The sequence below is a fragment of the Hoplias malabaricus genome, chromosome 11 (genome assembly GCF_029633855.1).
Source record: "Hoplias malabaricus isolate fHopMal1 chromosome 11, fHopMal1.hap1, whole genome shotgun sequence".
Classification (NCBI taxonomy): Eukaryota; Metazoa; Chordata; class Actinopteri; order Characiformes; family Erythrinidae; genus Hoplias; species Hoplias malabaricus.
The window spans coordinates 10425169-10447029 of NC_089810.1; the positions used below are offsets into that span (position 1 = coordinate 10425169).

Sequence of the window (21861 nt, forward strand, 5' to 3'; positions counted from 1 at the left end):
ATTGTATTTTGATTTAGATGTGGTGCTGCCATAGACTATTATGACGACAGCGCCGCCTTGTGGTCAAATTGTTAACGTTCCTCAGACGTCTGAAAAATCAGTGAGGTATGCCTTAATACTATCCAGATTTAGAAATCAGATTATTGACTGACAATAAAAGCGTCAACATTTTTAAAAAAATCATTAAATAGGTTTATATTTAAAAAAAAAAAAGACAAACATTTGCAACATTTTGCACTTTAATATTTTTCTCCAAAACAGACAACTAATTTCTTCCACATTTTACACTATGTATATAAGAAATCAAACATTTTAATAGCATAAAGAAAAGATATATGTAGAAAAGTATTAAAAGTTTTTTTGGATGTCTCAACCAAATTAAAGTAGCTGCTTTTTTCTGTCTTTTTTCGTTTTTTTTTTTTTTTTTTCCTTTTTACTGTGAAGGTTAAATCAGGATAATTCATGAACTACCAAGAACATGATCAAAAACACAGGGAGGCTCGAGAAGCGGACTGGTCTGAGAGACACAGTAACAGCCACAGTGATCTGCATGACGGAGACAGCCTAAAGACCATTGCACATGTTTGCAGAACCCCACTTAACTTCCAGTTGGCTTGGGAGACATACAAGCTTCACCCCTGTCACGGACTAAAGATAAAAACATCAGATGTGTAATTGCACACACTGCGTTGCATCCTGTCTAGAAAACTAAATTCACAAGTTTAGCCAAGGTGATTTTAGTAGTCAGATTATAAGTGAAATGTTGGAGGACCCCTCGTAGCTTTCAACCTGGTCTGAAGCTCATTTCATCCTTTACACCTTACAGAAGGGCTCAAAAAAAATTAAGAAATACTCTAGTTAGCCCCATTTAAGTCTAATTCATATGATGCTTTTAGAAAAGTGCACAATTTCAACTACTGCCTGCCTCAACACCTATGATCCAGTTCCACAATCAGCCCTTTAGGAGCCCTTCAGTTTTGAGGATGAGAAAAGGTGATCGAGCCGCACTGTTTAGGAGGTTAATTTGAATTATAATCTCTTCTGGGGCATAAATCCCACGTTCCCCCCCAGAAGAACCAAAAGCGTAATGGTTATCTGTTAGAAGGATGCACACCTTTATGTCAGTATACTACGTAACTTCAGTTCTGACCCACAGAAACTCCCTCCGCCTGGGAGCATTTCACAGAGCAGGATCTCTCAGAAAAGCTCTCTAATAAGAGTCCCTGGAAAATGTCCCTTAACACCACATCATCCACTGGAGAAGCTTGACCGGGGGCATATCATCCTTTCTCTCTCTCTTGTACAGGCACTCTACACTCACAGAAGAACTGGCACATCTTTCTGGATGCTTTTTCCCTGGGCTCTGATTTAACACAGCACAAACAGTTCCAGAACATGGCATGCAGACTCAAGCACAGCTCTGCTTTCAAATCGGGCCTCAATTAAACCCTATCAAAAGTGCATCAGGCCTCATACGTGTAAGTGCCGCCTATTTAGCAGAGTGCTGCGTTAAAAACAAAAAAAACAAAACATCTCCCTTTCCACCTGCTTTCTTTACACAAAGAATGAAAAGTGAAAACCAAGCCAATATCAGCACTGGTCCAGTGAGAATCTCTAATACACATGACCCTTGAGCACAGCATAGTTGAAAGCGACATTTAAATTCACAGCAAAAACACAAGAGATGACAGACTGGCAGATCTGCAGTGTTTGATATGGATGTGAGAAACACATCAGCTCCACAGTGGCTCAATCCAGAAAGCTTGTTTCAGCCAATGCCATTCATACATGCCAGCACCCTCAGAACTGCCCCACAAGCACGCCAAAGAAAAACCTCAACCAGGTCTGGGAAGAACGAGAAACCTTTACAGAGTGGGAGGAGCAAAAAAAATATATAAAATATTATATCTATATAGAGATATGCGAGTGAATGTCACTCATTTTGGGTCTCAGAGGTTATTGGTATCACTCTTCAGAACCTGATCACAGTTCGAATTCTACTTAAGGGGGGGGAAAGAAAGCAGCAAACCAGAAAGGGGCTGGTGGAGTGCTATAAAAGGTCATCACCATTCTTTGTAAGTGGCATGTATTTTTACAGGATGTGTATCTTTCTTGAGAACCTCCTCCTAAGACTTGGGAATCGTGTGAATGACGTTATTTTAATTCTAACACTCTTCATGTCAGTGAGCTTTTGTACTTTTTAGCAATTTAGACTAGCAGTAAAATAAATGAACCTCCTTGGCATACTGCGTTTCATTTGGCAGAGTTCAGTCTTCAGTCTCCTACAGCGCTGCTCCGGCCTGAGGGGGTTGGGAGTGGGGGGGGGAGTGAAAGAACAGAGATTTGGACTCCTGCTTTGGGTCAAGCATCCTACGTCCGAACCTCTTCATAAGAGGGACAAACAAAGGCAGGGAGAGAGAGATACTCAATCTACACAGCAAATATACATCTGTTTTTTCAGAATATCTGTAAAGAATAAATATCTTCTTAAATTTAAAAATTATGCAAACACGTGCCACTCTTGCTCTTTAACTTCCATGCATATGCATTATGTACAAATTGAAAAATACCGATTTGCTTTTTTTTTCGTTTTTTTTTTGTTCTTTTTTTTTTTTTTTTGTTCTTTATCCCCACTAAATTTTTTTTCTTTAAATCGAAAAAATGTTTCCCCCGTACAATCAACCCATCAACATTCAGCAACCCAGACATGGATCTCACCACGCACAACGGACATGGTCAGGACAATTAAAGCCATTTTGAAAACATAGTCCACTGCTCACAACACGCACACACAAAAATAGGCCTATTTTAAAAAAAAAAAATAAAAGAAAAAAAAATAACTGAAAGCATTCATGGGAAAAAACTGAAAAGTGAAAGTGAAAAACATTTAGCAAGAGATGTTATACAAGCCGAGAGAGGATGCCTTCGCTCCGTTTTTGTTTGATGTCAGTCTTCTTGCACATTACTCGGTTAACAATACTGTTGTAGATGTGATATTTTATTTCAAATATTGTAGTTTTTCACTTAAATATAATTTACTTTAGGTTTATTTTCCAAGAAACAAAACAAAACAAAAAAAAAAAAAAAAATGAAAAGGTGAAAAAAAAAGGGGGGGATAAAAGGGAGCTGGTTTGGGCTGAAAGCCAGGAGAAGGAGGGAGAGGGGCAGCAGTGGAGGCCTATGCTGCCCTGGTTCAATTGCATCAGCGCTCTAAGTTGGCGGAGGCACTCTCCAAGAGTCTGTGGTGGGAGGACGTTGTCTCAATCTTCAATGTACTCCCACAGGTCCTTCTCATAGCCTTCATGCACATGCTGCAGAAGAACTCTCCGTCTGCTCTCACAGTATCTGCACAAAAGCATTAGAGTTATTTGCTGACCTGAAGAGCACAATAATATAGAAAAAAACATATCTTATAGTGTGACTCTGAACAGAAACAGAGACGGGCTTTAGCAGACTTGCCTGTATTTATCTTGTACTTTCTGCTTGATGTCCTGAAGTGAATCCTGGGAAATGTCTCGCTCCAGGTACCCAGAGAGTACCTCAGTGGCATTCTCCAGATCAGCCTGGTTGTTCTGCAAGAGCCACCATACACAGAAAACTTAAAACAAGATCTATTACTTGGTTTATAAACTGCAATGCTTAAGAATTGGTTCTAATACTTTATGAAAGAATTAAAGAAATAAAGCCACATTATGATAACATTACACCATTATTTCTGTTCATCCAGATTTCATCACCGTAATCACATTGATAGGATTGTTATAGTGACAGTAAAATTGCATGCATGATTATAATTATATTCGACCACACCTTCCAGAGACCTCCAACCTACCTCAAAGATAATGGACTGGTTGTTCTTCTTGAGGTAGAAGGCAAAGACGTAGGTGAACATGAGTGTGGAGCGGCACTGGCAAAGAACATCCACGGCCTTCTTGAGGAACTGCACCTCAATCCATGACATGTTGTGCTGCTGCATCTCCTCCATCTTCTGCTTGACCTGTGCATACAGTTTGTGCTCAAAGCGCAAACTCTGCATGTGGTTCATGTAACGGTTGCAGTAGAACAGGTACCTCTGCAAGGCTGCTCTGGAGCGCTACAAAAGAACACACATTCACATTATTCAGAATATCTATTTGCAGAGACCAAAATCAAGCTGCCCGTATCGAAAAGCACTCAACGATAAGTTCTCCACTGGATATTTGCAGCCATGTTTTACATCAAGTCTGGGAGTTTGGGAATGCATTCTAAAAGCTTTGATATAAATGCATAAAATTGTGTTACTGGGGAAAAAAATATCCCTGCCAAATTACCTCTTGTGCATCCCTTGCAGCCTTGGCATCATCCTCATTGTATCGATTACAGTTGTACCTACAAGGAGAAGAGTTTTAAAAAGTGCTGGCCTGTTTTCAGTGTGACTCAGAACCTGAAACACGGCTCAAATCTAATAAAACATACTAGAAGTGAAACCAAATGTTATCCTCATCTGTGTTACCTAATTTTTCCAAATGTGTTTACAACTAGTAAAGCTATACTTATATTAAAAGTCATTCTTTTTCAAATCTGCAATGGATGACCTTTCCAGTCAATCCTGCTGCTGATCAATTCAACAAAATTACCTCTAAAACAGGACCTAAGCCTTTTCCATTGGTTGAAGTATCTCTAAAGGAACAATGCAGTAGGCAGCACAAATAAATTAAGCCTTTCATTTTATCAGTGTTCTGTCTATTAGATTCATATGCAAGTAGATTGGTCAATTATTGTTTGCAGGCTCTAGGATTAATTGTCAATTTACTGATAATAAGCAAACAATGAAAACACATGCACCCTTGTCATGATTTTACAGAAGAACTAAGTGTACTGTAAAGCCTAACATGAATCAAATATTAAATAAACACTCAATGAAGCAGAACTGGTTTCTGAGACACTAGATACACAGAACACAGGACTGTAATACAAAAATAAATTACATAAATACACTGATTTTAATTTTTTTGTCCGATTTCTGATTTTTTTTAATGACTGGTCGATTCAGAAGTCACTTTTATATTGGTTTCAACATCTAAAGCAGTCACTTAAACAATGGCTAGTTTTTCTTGACAAAAAGAAGCATTTCTTACTTGTCACCACTCTGTTTCTTTTTCCATTTACCACAGGTCCAGCCAAGCTAAACAAGTGCTCACATGACTGCTATGTTGCTTAAACAGTGAGTGGGCATTGCTGTTTGCGCGCTGATGCTGCCCTTGCGAGGTGCACGTGTAAATGCGACCGGCATAATCACGCTAAAAAACTGCCTTATCCCGTCACAGCTGATCAATAGGTGCACCAATAAATTAAATATCAATATTTAACAATAAATGTGTAAATGTTTCTCATTTGTTAATTATTCTAAACCCAAGTTAATCAGAAATTGCAAAACATTTGTTAAAGCCTGAGGCATGGGTAACATGCCTGAAATCGAATGAACTTACCAGGCTGATCCATGGGGCTCCCATGGGCCCAAGCAGACCCAGCAAAACTCTGCTTTGCAGTTCTGGTTTCGACACACCATGTGATTACAGCCACCGTCCTTCTCGATGGTCACGTGGCATTTGGGACATTCCTACCGCACAACAGGAAAAGAGCTGTAATCCCATAGGGTCACAACGCAGAGGACATTCATAACCTAAGAACATCCATTCCACACTGCTAACCTTTGTGTTCGCCGCAATCCAGTTGGATGTCTCACTATCATCATCACATTTTTTAATCCATTTTCTCAACCACTACGAAGGGGAAAAAAATAAATAATATAAGAGTTCAGCACATTTATTAACCCAAACATTTAACATTGAAGCAGCTGGGAATGAAGTGAGGAAGAAAAATGAATATACTAGAGCAGAAAAACATGGCAAGGTGCAGGAAGGGTTAACAATGATCTCATTCAAAGTTGCTGCTAGTCCACGTCAAAGAGACACAAGGGACGAGAAGCTTCCTTTGTTTTCATCAAGACTACCCCCGCAATAACAAGCCATGTCTCTAGAGAGGCTCTTAGCACTCAGAGTGGAAGAAGTGGCAGTCTGTTTCTCTGCTCTGTTTTGAGGGAGAATCATCTTCCTCATGAAGAGAAGGTGTTTGCATGCAACAATCCTGGATGCATTTTTCAATATCATCGGCTCCAATTTCAGATTTCACTAGTAATTGAAGTAACTAGGATTTGTAATAAAATATAAGTATATAAGTCTTAAGCTTCAATATACAATTATCAACAATCATAATGGGTAAGGATTAGGTACCAATGATAAACTTTGGCTGATAAGAGGTGTGCTCTCAATAATCATGCTTTATAGCACAGTAAGATGGCAATGTATCACATTAATAAAGCAGTTAAGACATCAAAATCAAGATTTAATAGCAATGTGAAAAAATATCAAAAACAGAAACATCCAAAACTGCACAAAAACAATAAACAATAAGATGTAATGATTCTTCTGCTATAATACAAAAACCCCAGAGCACTGAAATGCAATTCAGAATGATACATTTATCTAACTAGTTGCATTTGTATGTATTAGAGAGAGGGCCTAATATACCAGACTGATTTTTATTTTTTTAACCCATTTACAGACACTGAGGCTTCACAAACACATTCGGCTGCATTTAAAGCATGCAGTCAGACTGGAGAGCTAGTGAATGGCAAGGAAACATCATTTTAATTTTATGAAAAGTCTTCTTTATAATCGTGCACTTCGCTTTTAAGACGTGATGCTTTGTCAATTTATGCTCTTTTCCTTCGTATGGGTTTTTTTTTATAAGACAAAAGCAATCAGAATTAAATTATCTTCTGCTCTAACTTAAAACTCCAGATCACTGAGCTTCAGTTCAGAATGATACATTTATTTAACTAGTTGCATTTGTATGTATTAGAGAACAGAGGGAGAGCGACACAGACAGACAAAGAGCAGGACTGAACGAGAGAGAGTCATTAGATCATACCTTACACTTCACTGGATCATGCCAGTTCTCTCCACAATTGAAGCTGTATTGAGAAATGAGTTGAGAACACATTAAAAAAAAAAAAAAAAATCACATCAGTAGAGTGCACACATTTCATTAACCTCACTGATAATTATGAGATACTCTTGATGATCACTCCTGATTATTGCTGGAATAATTAATCCTTGTTTTGCATTTCCTAAACAACTAAATGTTTTGGTAGAATCCTGTACATAAATTTAAAAGGACCAGATCCTAAGATTATATTTCACCAAAGCAGCAATATTACTACAGTTCCAGGTATTTACTAGGTAAGGACAAACCTGTGACTTCATAGTGACAGCCTTTGGAGACAAAACCTTTATACATTAAATAAAAAATAATTTGAACTTAACTAGATATGCAAGAATAAATTAATCCTTAATGTATAAATAAATAATTAGGAGTCTTCATTTAGAGAGAGAGTGTGTGTGTGTGTGTGTGTGTGTGTGTGTGGTGGAAGGTTAAGCTGAAATCTATCAGTGAGTAGCTATGTCAGTAGTAATCTGTGTGAGCATAAAGTGAGGCTACAGCAGGTAATCGGTTTATAACAGTGTGGTGCTCCAGTTGGACGGATTAGGGAAGAAACTACAAACAGGAAACTGTGACGAGTGGACAAGGTGCCCCAAGGCTGTCTGGAGAGGGTGAGCTGTTTGGCCAAGGGATGGAGCAATCACCAACCCCTCTGGCCAATCCACATAATCTGATATGTAGAGCTCAGAGTTATCTTACCAGAACTGTCTGCCACATTTGCAGCGGACAGGCTTGGCATCAGGGTACTGGACTTTAACAACATGATGGCAGTCAGGAGCAGGACACCATTTCAACAGTCGATTGCACTAGAGAGAGAGAGAGAGAGAGAGAATGTTAATTCAACATGCAATTAAACAGCTAAAACATGCATGCACATACAGCACTGTGCAAAATCCATCAGTAAATTAAGTTTGAGTCAAAATGGTCATTGGTGCTTTTCCGTTTCAAAAAAATTTGCACAACATAATGAACAGAAATACATTTTTTTTATATGAAACATTTCTTTCCAGCTTCCATTCTTTGCTCTAGGCTTGCTTTCAGTTTATAAAGGTTTTGCAGGCAGTGCCAAAGTTCAGCTTAAGAATTGAGTTTCTGCATCTCTCAATCCAACTGGCAGTAATAGGAAAGACCATTGCTCTGACGATTTTCCTTTTCAACTAAAAGCTTCCTGACAGCTACATATGCTTTATACCCACTGTGTTGTCGTCTCAGTGGAAGGAGGAACCGGGTTTTTTCAGACCTGAAACAAACGCTGAGCTTGATTTTCTTCCCATCTCACCAAGCTTTCTTTACTGTTATCTGCTGGTGGACATTTAAGTGGTCTACCAGGTGTTTTATGACACAGAGGAAATCCTATTCACCTTCAATGTGTAAGTGTATTGTGTTATGCCTAGCATTACTTTCTGATAATGAACAACTTGCAATTTAAAAGCAACACCAGATAAATTAAAAAGAATGTAACAAAAGCGTGTTCTGGTAGTCAATGTTGTTGATGCTTTTGTGCGATAATGTCATAACAAAAGGCGGAAGTTAACTCACAAACGTGAAGTGCGGAGAAGATATGCAGGGCAAAAAAAGCTGTTGGTGTTGCTCCATAATAGATGTTTTACTGGAAATTAGTAAAGAGTGGTCTCTCGCTTTTTCACAGTTCTTCAAAAACCGTGATTTTGAATTATCACAATTATACAAATGCTTAAAAAAATGTACTGTCACTTTTTCCCCCAAGACAAATTTTACACTTACCTCTACAAAACTATTGGTTATTAAATGTTGGTATTTCAATTTCACTTTTGAATCTGTTATTAGTCGCCTGTAGAAAAAGCAAAACAAAAACAGCAATATTAAAGGCTTAAACGGCATATACAAACAAACAAATCTGACAACTAAGTTTGAATAAACAAAATAGTCACTTTATTCAAATTTATTTGGAAACTGTTTATATCCAAATGCTTCAAAGTGCTGTCATGAGCATATTGCATTTATTGGCAATTGCAGATCTGGATGACCACAAAAGTTTATGAATTGTACATTGACATATAAAGGAAAACTCAATGGTTCATTCCTCACTGATATTTTGGCACCATTACTTAATAACTTGTGCTCTGTGCCTATGTCTCTCCTCCTCTCACTCACACAAGCACACAGAGTGCCAGGACACCACTGCCCATGAGCAAGAACAGTATGTAGGTTAAGACAATTACTGTGGGCATTACAGTTGGGTGAGGCAGGAGATTACTCTCAACATCCGTCATGTGGACACCAACATTTTATCCAAGTGGCACATGTATTTATGTGAAATGTATTTTATGCTCTTTACGTTCTGAAAATGAATCCAATAAGGCAGGCATTTGATCATAACTAAATGCAGAGGACTCCCACAAAGTCTTTCTCTACAGCTGGCAGGGCAGGAGGCAGGCCTGGGCTCGCACATCCAGGCTTGGTGACAGAGTGGGGTTGTCCTACTTCTGTAGCTGCCATAGTGTAAACCATGTCAGTTCAGCTGTGAGACAGAGACTATGCTGAAGGTCACGCCTCTGTAGGACTGCTCAGTTTGGGCACCAGACAGGCTGCTCTGAATCTACCAGACAAGCTGGTGTCTTGACACCTCCCACGGTTCTGTACTGCACACCACAGCTGAGCAAGAGAAGCAAAGGCACCACAAAGGGTCAAAAATCTTTTTTTTCCTAAAAACAGAAAATATCAAGCACTTACATGACCGTGTTATCGTCAACCAGGATGTCACAACTATGTGCAGGACAGGAAATGGTCTGCAATGGCAATACATAAGCAAATGTTGAAATAAGCCAAAATAAAGTGTCTATAAACTGAATTGAAACTAAGCTACACTGGGGCTCACCATGTATTCATGTTTCATGTATTCATACTAACAGACAAGTCATTTCTTATGGGACTATACGATTTTAGTGACATGGCAACAGAGTGACAAGCAGCAAATTGAGCTGAGATTTTTCTCAACTAGATGCAAATTAATTATGATGCAGTGAGGTGACATTTTTAAAAACTCAAACAAATTCTTCAGACCATAGACACAACAGTCCTGAGTCTCGAGATTCTACTTTCTGAAATTTGTTTCCTACAGGTATTTCGTACCTATTCTTAAACGTATGGTATGTAGATATCTCTAGGTTTGAAAGGAGGAGTAAATGATAGTTAGCAAGGTGTGTGTGTGTGTGTGTGTACCTGTCCCATTCCTTCCTCTATGATTTTGGTAGTTAAGTAGTCACCCCAGCACTGCATGCAGAACTTGTGTCCACATTCCAGACCAGTGAAGTACTGCAAAGGAATGTTTAAATTAAATTAATACTCAAATATCATTAGTGAGCCTCATTAGATTGAAATATAATCAATTTTACACTTTTTATAATGCTCCAGGTACATCTTTCAGCTGCTGCATATTCATAATAAGTAGATGTACAAAAATACATCAAAACCCACACGCACACAAACAATCTTTACGGATATTGTTGTGCCCAACCAAAAGAGTTTTGGCTCAAATCATTCAAACACCATAAGCACAAAAAATATAGTACTGAGGATACGTTAGGTGACAAATCATTCAAGCTGATATTAGTTTCAATTGCAATCATTTCCTTGCACCCTCTGCTTGGTATCTTGGGCCTTATCACCCCATTTGTCTGCCAAGGAATTTGGTATCTTAAATTTCAAAAGTTGAGGCACTGGGCAAATTATCAAAGCAGTGTGTCCATCATTTTGCCTAACTGAAGGCATGTTTTAAAAATGTTAGCTGTCTTAGTAATTTCTGGTAATTAATCACATACAAAAAGACTTCATTTTATTTGAGGCAAGGATGTGGTACATTTTTGCTGAGGAAAACATTCCCTGATTCTGACTAGTCTGAGAGATCAGAATCTTTCAATCCAGTCCCACCCAATTCAAATCCGACTAAAATAAAAAGGGCCTAAAATCTCAGAATCAAAACACTATCTCTGTATATACACACACACACACACACACACACACCATATTCCCCAAAGTATTCACTCACCCATCCAAATAATTGAATTCAGGTGTTCCAATTACTTACATTGCCACGGGTATATTAAAACAAGCACCTAGGCATGCAGAATGCTTCTACAAATATTTGAGAAAGAATGGGTCGCTCTTAGGAACTCAGTGTGGTACCATGATAGGATGCCACCTGTGCAACAAGTCGTGAAACTTACTCGCTACTAAATACTCCACAGTCAAATGTCAGTGGTGTTATTACAAAGTGAAAGTGACTGGGAACGACAGCAACTCAGCCACAAAGTGGCAGGCCACGTAAAAACACAGAGTACGATCAGCGGATGGTGAGGTGTATAGCCCAAAGAGGTCGCCAACTTTCTGCAGAGTGACTTGCTATAGACCTCCAAACTTCATGTGGCCTTTAGATTAGCTCAAGAACAGTGCATAAGGAGCTTCATGGAATGGGTTTCCATGTCCAAGCAGCTGCATCCAAACCTTACAGTGGCGTAAAGCATGCTGCCAATAGACTATAGAGCAGCAGAGACGTGTTCTCTGGAGTGATGAATCACACTTCTCCGTCTGGCAAGGAGAACGGTACTCGTCTGACTGCATTGTTCCAAGTATAAATTTGGTGGATGTGGGATTATTGTGTGGGGTTGTTTTTCAGGAGTTGGGTTCAGCCCCTTAGTTCCAGTGAAAGGAACCCTTAATGCTTCAGCATATCAAGAGATTTTAGACCATTTCATTCTCCCAACTTTGTGGGAACAGTCTGGGGAGCGGAGAATGCGAGCCAGGCCTTCTTGTCCAGTAGTGTCTGATTTTACATATGCGCTTCTAGAAGAATGGTCAAAATTTCCCATAAACACACTCCTAAACCTTGTGGAAAACCCTCCCACAAGGGTCGAAGTTGTTATAATTGAAAAGTGTGGGCTGATATATTTTAAACCCTATGGATTAAGAATAGGGTGTCACTCAATTTCATGAGTGTGAAGAAAGACAAGAGAAAAATAACGGCAATAAATTCTCCTTAATATATATAGCACATAGGCATGCACGTACAATAGCAAAATGTATTGTGACAGACACATCATTGATAGCCATAAGAAAAATGCATTAAACACGAAAGGGACATAATGATTATGCAAAATTTGGCATTATGAACAAACCCCAAACGTCCTTGGCCAATCATGTCCCTTGATTATGCACTGGGGAAATCAGGAAAGTCCCTAACTTCCCTAGCCCTAGCTTCCCAAGTTGTTTTATAAGTCTGTCCAGTATCAAAACTCTGCTGTGTCCAAAGTATTCAGGGTAAGCATCAGGATAAGAAGCAAGAATAAAAACTTGTTTTTATACATCACCTTAGCCATTACCACCCTTTAAATAAGCAACAGTCTGAAACTCTCAAATGGCAGAGGCAACATGAGCGCCATTTCCCAAGTGTGAGTCAACTTGCATATATTGGTGTATCACCAGCACTCACTCTGGGAAAATTTTCAGTACAGGGGTAATGTTGTACCAGGGCAATGTTTAAAGTGTAGAACGAAGCCCATCTAGTGCTTTCTGAATTATTTTTATAAACATTTTGATGTATTGGAAAATTATTGCTTATTACATCTTGATATAAGGACAATCTCCCTTAAAATTCACATTACAGCTGTTTTAACTGAGCTTTAGAAATGAAATGTTGTACTGAGTTTTAGATTTTTTTTTTGTGTTACTGCTAGCAAATGCTAGTTTGACCTGCTAGTTTTACTCTGGCACTCTGTTTCCAAAACCTGCTTTCTTTTTGTGTTGAAATGATTACCTGTTGGTGGCTAAATACAAATAAAAAAAATAAGGTGAAGGAAAGTCTTTATTTCCTCATGTTCTCTATTTAAAAATTACCAATATTTTTTCAATATCAACTGAAATTAAATACTTTGTTATGATTTACTTTTCAGGTATCCCCAGCATTATATTACATGTTTTTACATTTACATTCAACTATCCATAAGCCTACATATGTAGATAACCTCTCATTAGTTGAATGTATTTTCCATCTCACATTTACAAAACAACTACACAACTTAACGAGAAAAAAATTGCTGGTTTTCTCTAAAGAAAGCTTCCACATTGAAACGAAAGAACCTTTGTTCCATCAAAGTGAGACAGGATATTAAAAAAGCATAGTTCTGCGTGTTTGATCATAGACCATTAACTGACCTAGCTTTCACAGCCTCTTAAAGCACAACATTAATTTCCAAGGCTACTGTGCTGGGTTACGTTCATGACAACAACTAATGGACCACAACACGGGAAAGACCTAGATATGCAAAAGGACCACAAAAAACCAAAAACCCTAACTGTGCTTCTGATCAGTGGCAAACTTTTTCAGCCACTCGTGTCTGAGTGAGTCACATTTTCAGCTCAAATATACCTAGGCCACATTCAAACTGGACATACCAAGCTCATATGAGTAGCTTTAGTGCCACAAAGGTCAATCTCTAGGGCTTATCATTTACATTGTCTTGGTAAATAGGGGAGTCAATGTAAAAGATTGGTACACCACAAATCATGCTTGTGTATATTTGTATAGCAAATGGTATTTAATAAAACTAGCTTATGCGAAAAGACATTTCCATAAAACAATGGTAAGGCATAAATTACCTTACGACACTAAATTATTTCGGTCACTGAACATTTATTCATTTGTGAAAGCAGGGGTTTGTGAAAGTGCTTTAAAAACAGCAATGTTTTAAATTCACATCCTCACCACGCTGGCTGAACCAGCACCATCCAATCCCTTGACTCTGGGAATGGATTTCACCCATAGGGCAACTTTAATGTACCACCAGGGAAACACACCAAGTAAAACTAAATATTTCAACATGCCATTATCTCCTGTACCCAAAACAAGTTAATCCAATCTAACTAATAACGGAATATCTTTATAAAGGCAAACACTGCACTATTTTCTCACTTTAAGCTTGGAGCAGTAGCCCTTCCCTGACCTGCTCTGCAGACTATCATCTGTTACTTAAGAAATAGTGTTTTAGGGGAGTAAAAATCACTTCACCTTCATTCTAGGTACTCTATGCTAACAAATGTAAGGCTCACACAATCAGTACTACATACTGGAGAACAAGTTCCTTTAGCTAAGTGTCTAATTTAGTTTCAGTGTGATTATACCAGTTCTATACCAGTTCAATCTCTTCATGTAACAAATCTGATATACAAGTACAAACATTCATGCACCCACATATTTCAGACACCCTGCAGATATTTATCAGATCCTATGACTCTCCTGCTGTTGTGATCTTGTGCTTTGTGTATAACTTGAGTAATCCCATGAAGAGATTAGTGGAGAAAGCTGCTCATTAGAAATCCATCCCTTATGCTTAAAGTAGTCTAGAATAAAGCACTGAACTACGACTATAGAAGTGCATTAAATACCACAAAATTACCAAATCACACGTTTACTTTTAAAACTATTGCTGTAAATCATCAGCAATAAATCAGGTGTATAAACACTGAAGACAAATCCTCTCAGCCTTATTGGAATTTCCAACCACCGCCAGGCCAGTAATATCTTTAAATATGAACATCATGTTGAACAAAAAGAAATTTTACATTATATTTCACAACAACTTATCAGCAACAATAACAAGCATTATTGAGAGCAACAATGTAAGACACTGACCGAGTTAGGGTAGTTGAGATAGCAGATTTGACATGGCATATCCTGTGCTGATGATCGTGTATTCATGAGCCGTGTCCGGGATTTTTTACTAGGGTTTATGACATGACACTCAGAAAACAGCTTGTCCAGGTTACCATCAAAATACCTGCAAGAAAACAAGAGCATTACCTACATTTGATGACTCAAACAGATTCAATTTTGAGATTAAATAAAAAAAATCAATTACATAAAAAGCAAAATAAAGCTTAAAAATACTAACCTTTCCATCAGCTTCTCCTTATCCCAGTTAAAATGACTAAGCAGTATTCTTGTGATTGTTGCCGGATTCTGTAAAATGAAAAAAATATAAAGAAAAATTTATGAAAAAGATTCTGTAATTTAACTCAATCATTTAAGTGTTTGTTTAGCAGACAAAAAGTCAAAGATCTGATGGCTGCTGAATTTATGAGTAAACCACATTTGTGAACAGCAGGAAGACTTATCAATAGTTTACTTAACACCGTCTATAAGCAGTATTCTTTCCCTGCAGAAAATCTCAGTACAGGGGGTCCTCGACTTACGACGTTGATCCGTTTCTACATGGCGTTGTAAACCGATTTTCGGTGTAAGTCGGAACATACGTACATACTGTACGTAAATAACATACTGTAAGCACTTATCCTATCCTAACACCTATCCTCCTCGGTCCCGAGCCGCGTAGCCGTGTATTCCAAAACCACTTAAGTCGAAACAAGGCTTTATACAGCAAATGGGAGATGTGTCATAACCACGAAATATCGTAACTCGGGACTGACGTAACCCGAGGACCTCCTGTATTTGGGAACACATCCTTATTAATTTTTTAATTCTTACTACCAAAATAAATGCATTTAGACTACATTTATGCTTTACAAGTGAGGCCATAATTTTAAATACAAAGAGTTACTTCTAGCATTCAATGGGAATCATTATTTCACGCATTATTTTGAAGGTAATTTGCAGAGTATCAAATGTAAAGAAAATGTAGAACAAATGTGCAAGCCATTAAATAACTAAACACTGATATTCATTCATAACTTTAGTGATCTTTTAAAATGCTTGCAGGACTAACTACATAAAAAAAGAAATTACCCTGAGGTGAACTACATACTATAAATAGATGGGTGGCCGAACCCCATGTCATGCCTGTGGCTCTGGTGTCTGATCAAATGCAGTGTATATATATATATTAAAAAAAGACATTAACAAATAATTATGCATTCAGTGTGGTAGGACAACTGATAAACATTTATTTTATTTCATTGCTACCATGTGTGTAAACCAACACTAACACAGTACCATACCAGTTTCAAAGGAAAATATGGATAAAAAATGAAAAAGAAAAAACCCCACAAGTTAAAATAAAAGATAAAAGTAGGAAAAAATTAAAAGTAACAGAACATGGGACTCCTAACAAGTGTATGAGACCAGGTGTACCACCAAAACTCTCAGCATCTGATAAACAGGACTTAATGCTCACTGTGGTGGTACCTTTAAGGGTACACAGTACTTAGTGAGAGGACATAATTGCACAACACTCAATATTATATTTAGATTATAGTGCACATTTTATACACCTAATTTCATCTCCGGTGTATACATTAAGCCCACCAAAATCTGTTTCCAGGTATATTAAATAGATATCAACCTGTTTTTAATGGACATCTATGGGGGAAAATGCACAATTAAGCATTAGAATATGTAAGCATTTGTTAATGTACATTTTAGAATATAAAATAAAGATACTTTATAAGATATGTCAAAAGGCTGGCATGGGTTTTTGGGACCATGACTCTTAACCAATGTGTGTTCCAAATAAGCCCACATCATGAAACAATAAAAATATATATTATTTTCAAATAAATATAAACAGCAATTCTGTGACATGTATTGGCAAAATGAAATAAATGCACCCTCTGCCTTTTTTAATGTGTGTTCTCTCTTCCATCAGCTGAACAAATGATCAGCTGTCAGAAATGTAACAGAGAAACTTAATTAGATATTTAACGCAGAACAGTTCATAAACAAAGAATTAATAGTAATTTAATGTTATGCATTTATATTATTAGTAAACTACTTTTTTGCTTTTAGTTTGTTTTGTAGAGGGGCTACATTTCCTGTAGTTTCTCGTTGACATTTTTCTCACTGAAAATATATGATGCAGATTAACACCATAAATTACAGTTGTAAACTAAAAGAATATGAAAAATATGTGTTAAACATCATCACAGAGTGTCATTAAATTATTAATACAAAAATTTAATCATGTTCATAATTAAAAGAACTACCCATTGAAACAGTTTACATATAAAATCATGCAGAATTCTTAAATATAATAAGGAGGACTCATTTTTTATTATTATTTTGTCCACATGCAGTTATTTATGCAAGTTATTTTCATTCAGAGTTAGGTTGGTTTGGCTGGTTTTTGTAGAGCTGTGCTATTTAAGCTCATATTAAAATAAAACAAAATTTCAAACCATTGAGCTATCTAGGACAATATATAATTTAATTATTTGTATGTTAGTGTAAAATGAATCAGAAATCCTTCAGTGTACGTACTTGACCAGCTTACTTATTTAGAAGTTTTCAATTTGTTAAACTTCAGATTAACTTTGTAAACTCATCTTTCCAAAAGAGCATAAATTAACAAAGCATCACTTCTTAAAGGCGAAGTGCACAATTATAACCAAAAAACATTTTTTAAATAAAATTCAAATGATGTTTCCTTGCCATATGCTAGCTCTAACGGTCTGATTGCGTACAAAAAAAAAAAAAAAGACAACTCAGTCCGTAATATTAGGCTTTGTGTGTGTGTGTGTGTGTGTGTGTGTGTAGTCATGGCAGAGTCTTCTGTAGTTTTTTTTTTTTTTAGATGGAAAGAACTCCAGACATTGAAGAGCGTGTTCCAGAATTGCTCTATTCCTGCTCCATAGGTGGGTAATATTGACCTTTTTTTTTTTGCTATTTTGTATCACTTAGGGTAGAAATGTCTCTAAACATGGGAGAGGGCTAATTACATTACCAAAAATGCATTAGAAAAACTACATAATCAAGTTACGAGTTTCAGTGGTAATTCAAATAGTGAATAAAAACTTAGACAAGATAAATCTCTTGCATGTGCAAAAACAGTCTTAATTTTCCCTCAAAGATACCGTTCCACATTAAAAATACATTGAGCTTAGAACTGCATTTCCCCACAATCGTAGATGCTCCCTTTAGTACACACAAATCAAAACATTAATCTCTCATTTTACACAAGGTAAAAATACTTTCCAAATAACTGAAGGAATATAGAAATGTTTTTTCATTACCGTGTGAGCTCCCTGAGCTGCCGGCAGACAAATGGGGCTAACGCAACACTGGCAAAGTTGATTTGTATATATTATATATGGCATATAAGTAACAAATTGCTGGATTGGTTAAAATAATTAATTAAAATGAATACAATTAATTAATTAAAATATATAAAAATGTATTTCTTTTTATTTAATTTAATTTTAAATCTGAAAGTGGGCTTCAATGGCACATAGGCTTAAAAGCTACACTTAACCTATAATTTATTTTATTTTATTTTACACAGCTCTATAATGAAAGCTCACAAAGATTAATCTCCCTTCCTGAAGAAGAATGTAATGTACATTTAGGGAACACAACAGCTCTTTAAAACCACTGTTGTACCTTTAAAATGGACATTTAATCTATTTGTAACTTTAGTGACAATAATGTACCTGTACACTATGTTTATTTTCTTACAGTGTATGATAGGAATAAATCAATCTCAAAAATCTTAAAAAAAAAACCAAACAAACAAAAAACAAACACTGTGTGTCTGAAAGAATATGAAGCTGTCAACAAAAAGTTACTAAGAAGATATATAATATATAATACCAAGCCTTTGCATGTTTCTGATCTTATGTATTTTGACTGTGGCATTACACTGGCCTGTCAAAATATTGGAAAATAACCAGTCTAGAGAACTTGCAGGTGGGCTTCAGAGTAATGCATAACAGAGAACCATTTTAGCCTGGACAACTTAAAGTCCCCATCCTGAGCAATCCCTAATAACTAATCCACGTTCATCAAAATTGACATATTTAGATATTATTCTCCAATTCATTCAAAGTGTTTTAAATGTAACTCCACACATCTGCTTGTGTTCAACTTGACCAGATCTATAAATATGCAAGTAGTCCCAAAAAATCTATCGCCACTTACCCCTCCATCGCCCACCTAAACCTCGAAAGACCCACCCCACATGATGACGGGATTGGTTGCTTACGTTTATGATGTCAGAAACCGTAGCAGTCTCAGGTCACCCATTTGAGACTGTCTTTGGAGCACTATAGCTTCAAAGTGAAAATGCTTGGCCATGGTGATGACTGCTTATTTCACATATGATACGTGTTCTAACGTATAAACAATACCACAAGGACATGTTGACAAGGTGAAACAGCTGAGTTTTACTGGAGGGGGTCTTTAAGGCAAACATAACAGCCATGATGAGGCACCAGTTCCGCCATGTTGTTGTCAGACGGCACAGATGCTAACGTTAACTCAAGGGAAGAGCTAAAACTACAGCTGATAACATTCAACAGAAACAAACACAGATGTACAGTCAGCGGGAAACTAATACCAATCTCAACATATTATACATTAAACCACGCTGACAAATAATATTCGGGCTGTTAACATTCAAAAACACAGCGCATCCTTCTCGTAAACAAGGAGTTTGCATTAGCTTTAGCACACAGCTATGGTTAGTTAGCTGATTAACGTTAGCTCAGCTTTGAGCAAGAGCTGAACTGTTTGTGAGCTTGCATTTGTACCATACATAATCATATTTAGGACCAGGTGTTTAACGGGACAAATTAACGGGAGACTTAAATACATGTACGGCTATTCTATACAGCTACAGTAAACTGAAATGAAGCTGGCTTCTTCGAATTTTCCATTCCACCTTAAAAGAGACCATCAGTGGCAATCGAGAGGAACTGCTGCATCATTTAAGGTGGAACGAAAAATTCGAAGATACAGCAGCCAACTTCAGCTTGATGTTGTTCAGTTAATCAAGCTTCAGTTAGGAGAATCTAAATTATAGATTCGAATGAGAAGGTTTAAACTAAACCAAGGAAACGGTCTTTACTACACAACACCTCTTCATCATGTTTAATTGCAATAAAAAACTTACGGAGCCCTGCAGGTGACATCCCTTACAAGCAAATTAAAGCAAGCTAACGAATTACTAATACGTGGAAAGGGATTAAAAATACAATAAAATGACCCACCAATGCTTGGAAACGATATACGTGTATGTGTATACATTTAAAATACTTTTAAATAGAAAATGTAGGTCTTAGTAACTCGTTCCCATTAAGTAGTTACCACGCAATATCATTAAACTGTCTAATGTACCTTGAAGGGATGTTACCAGGAGGGCTCTTTATGTTCATGTCACACTGTCATTTACTGTAAACAGTTACTTAGACTCCTCCAACACAGGGCATAAGAACAACGTGCTGGTATTAGATATTTCCTGTCTTTTAAATTTAGCTAAAGATGCAAAAGTGTAAATACCTCTGGGCCTTTGTAAGTTTGTACAAACATTGCGTATTAAACTGTGATCTCTTCACAGTAGATATTGTATTTTCATGTTGAAAAAGCAAGGGATTGTGTCATTTGATTGAGAAGTTTGACAATAACGCCGTATATTCTTTTTGAATATTGGTTAGTGTGGGTTTTAGTCTTATTTTCTTTTGAATGTTGGTTTCAGTATGTGTGTGTGTGTGTCTGGGCAGATGTTTTGTTCCTTATATGTCACTCACCAAGCCTGCTTACTCATGTAGCTATGTATCATACACGAATAAATGAACTCAGGGGCTATAAATGTTAAGCTTCTATTGTAGTTAGTTTTAAATGTTAATATTCTTCTTTAACTGCCACAGATTAAGTTTCACTTGGCCATTTTACCAGTCAGTCTCGGTTTGTAGGTTAAGAAGGCAGAGGAGTTTGTGACCCAGTTTCCTCCTCTCTGCTAGATAGGCAGGCTAATCTAACTCAGCACATTTCCTCGGTTAGTGGGCAGGGGTTCAGTTTTGTGGAAGTGTTCTGTTACCTGGATGACCTCGTTGACCTCCCTGATGCACTCCACCATATGCTGGAGGATCTGCTCGGCGGTGAGCACCTCGAAGCGGTAATCTTCCTCATCGTGTCCGGGCCCGTGGCCGCTACCGCCGGTCTCACCGCACTCGTCACGCTCGCCTCCTGCTACCACAGGGTCCACAAGCTCCACGTCGCCAAGCTCCAATGCGTCGTCCTCGGCCTCCTCTTCGCCGCTGTCCTCCTCGCTGCACTCCTCCTCCTCGTCGTCGAACTCATAATTGTAGCCCTCGTCCGAGTCCATTACTGGAGAAGCGACTCTGGGTCGTGACAAGCCCAACAACAGAGCTTTAACCGCTTTATCCTCTCACAGATGGTGGCCACGAACGAACAGAAATGACCTGATAGATATGAATATAAATGTTCAGCTCGCTAACGCTTCTGTTTTTAAGCCAAGGGGAAAAATAACAACAGTAGCGCCGCCGCCACCACCGCCGCCGCCGCTGGACCAACAAAGAGACGCAGCGTCACCCGCTGACGGAGACTGACGTCATGCGCGCTCCCGAAGAAAAAAATGAACACGAGGCTTGTATAAATAAAGTTATTTCTCCCCAAATCTTTAAATTGGAAACAAATATCCGCCATTATGAGTGTACTTCATTTTATTGTGTATTTACATTTTTAAACAGGGACATTTAAAATATGTATATTAAGGTAATAAAAATCACAATAACAGTTATAGAAAATAAAAGCTGGAGATAATGGTTTGTTTTTTATTTTTATTTTTTTGTACATGATACGCCACCATTTACAATGTACTCCGTCTATTTTTTTATTTTGTTTTGATTTGAGATTTTCAGTTTTATTTGCTTCTTCGTGATTGTTCCCGTTATCCGTGTAATGTTGTTACATATCCTGCTTCGTCCCTGTGTTTATCGCTGCCCAGTGTCTATTTCTTTGACTTGAACGAATAAAAACATTTCGATGGTAAAAAAAAGAAGAATATGAAAAAAGTCCTCAAGAAAATGGGGTCG

General features: G+C 37.5%; 1 protein-coding gene across 1 annotated transcript; it reads right to left on the reverse strand.

The window, feature by feature from the left end:
• Positions 1 to 221: 221 nt before the first annotated feature.
• On the reverse strand, positions 222 to 21376 carry arih1 (ariadne ubiquitin-conjugating enzyme E2 binding protein homolog 1 (Drosophila)). The gene is made up of 14 exons (XM_066685407.1): positions 20844 to 21376; positions 14970 to 15037; positions 14711 to 14855; positions 10246 to 10338; positions 9757 to 9812; positions 8788 to 8854; positions 7744 to 7850; positions 6973 to 7015; positions 5691 to 5762; positions 5469 to 5599; positions 4311 to 4368; positions 3833 to 4093; positions 3460 to 3572; positions 222 to 3345 (listed from the first exon to the last, which is right to left on the reverse strand). The coding sequence occupies exons 1-14, from the start codon at positions 21129 to 21131 to the stop codon at positions 3261 to 3263; spliced, it is 1587 nt and encodes a 528-aa protein (XP_066541504.1). The 5' UTR covers positions 21132 to 21376; the 3' UTR covers positions 222 to 3260.
• Positions 21377 to 21861: the final 485 nt, after the last annotated feature.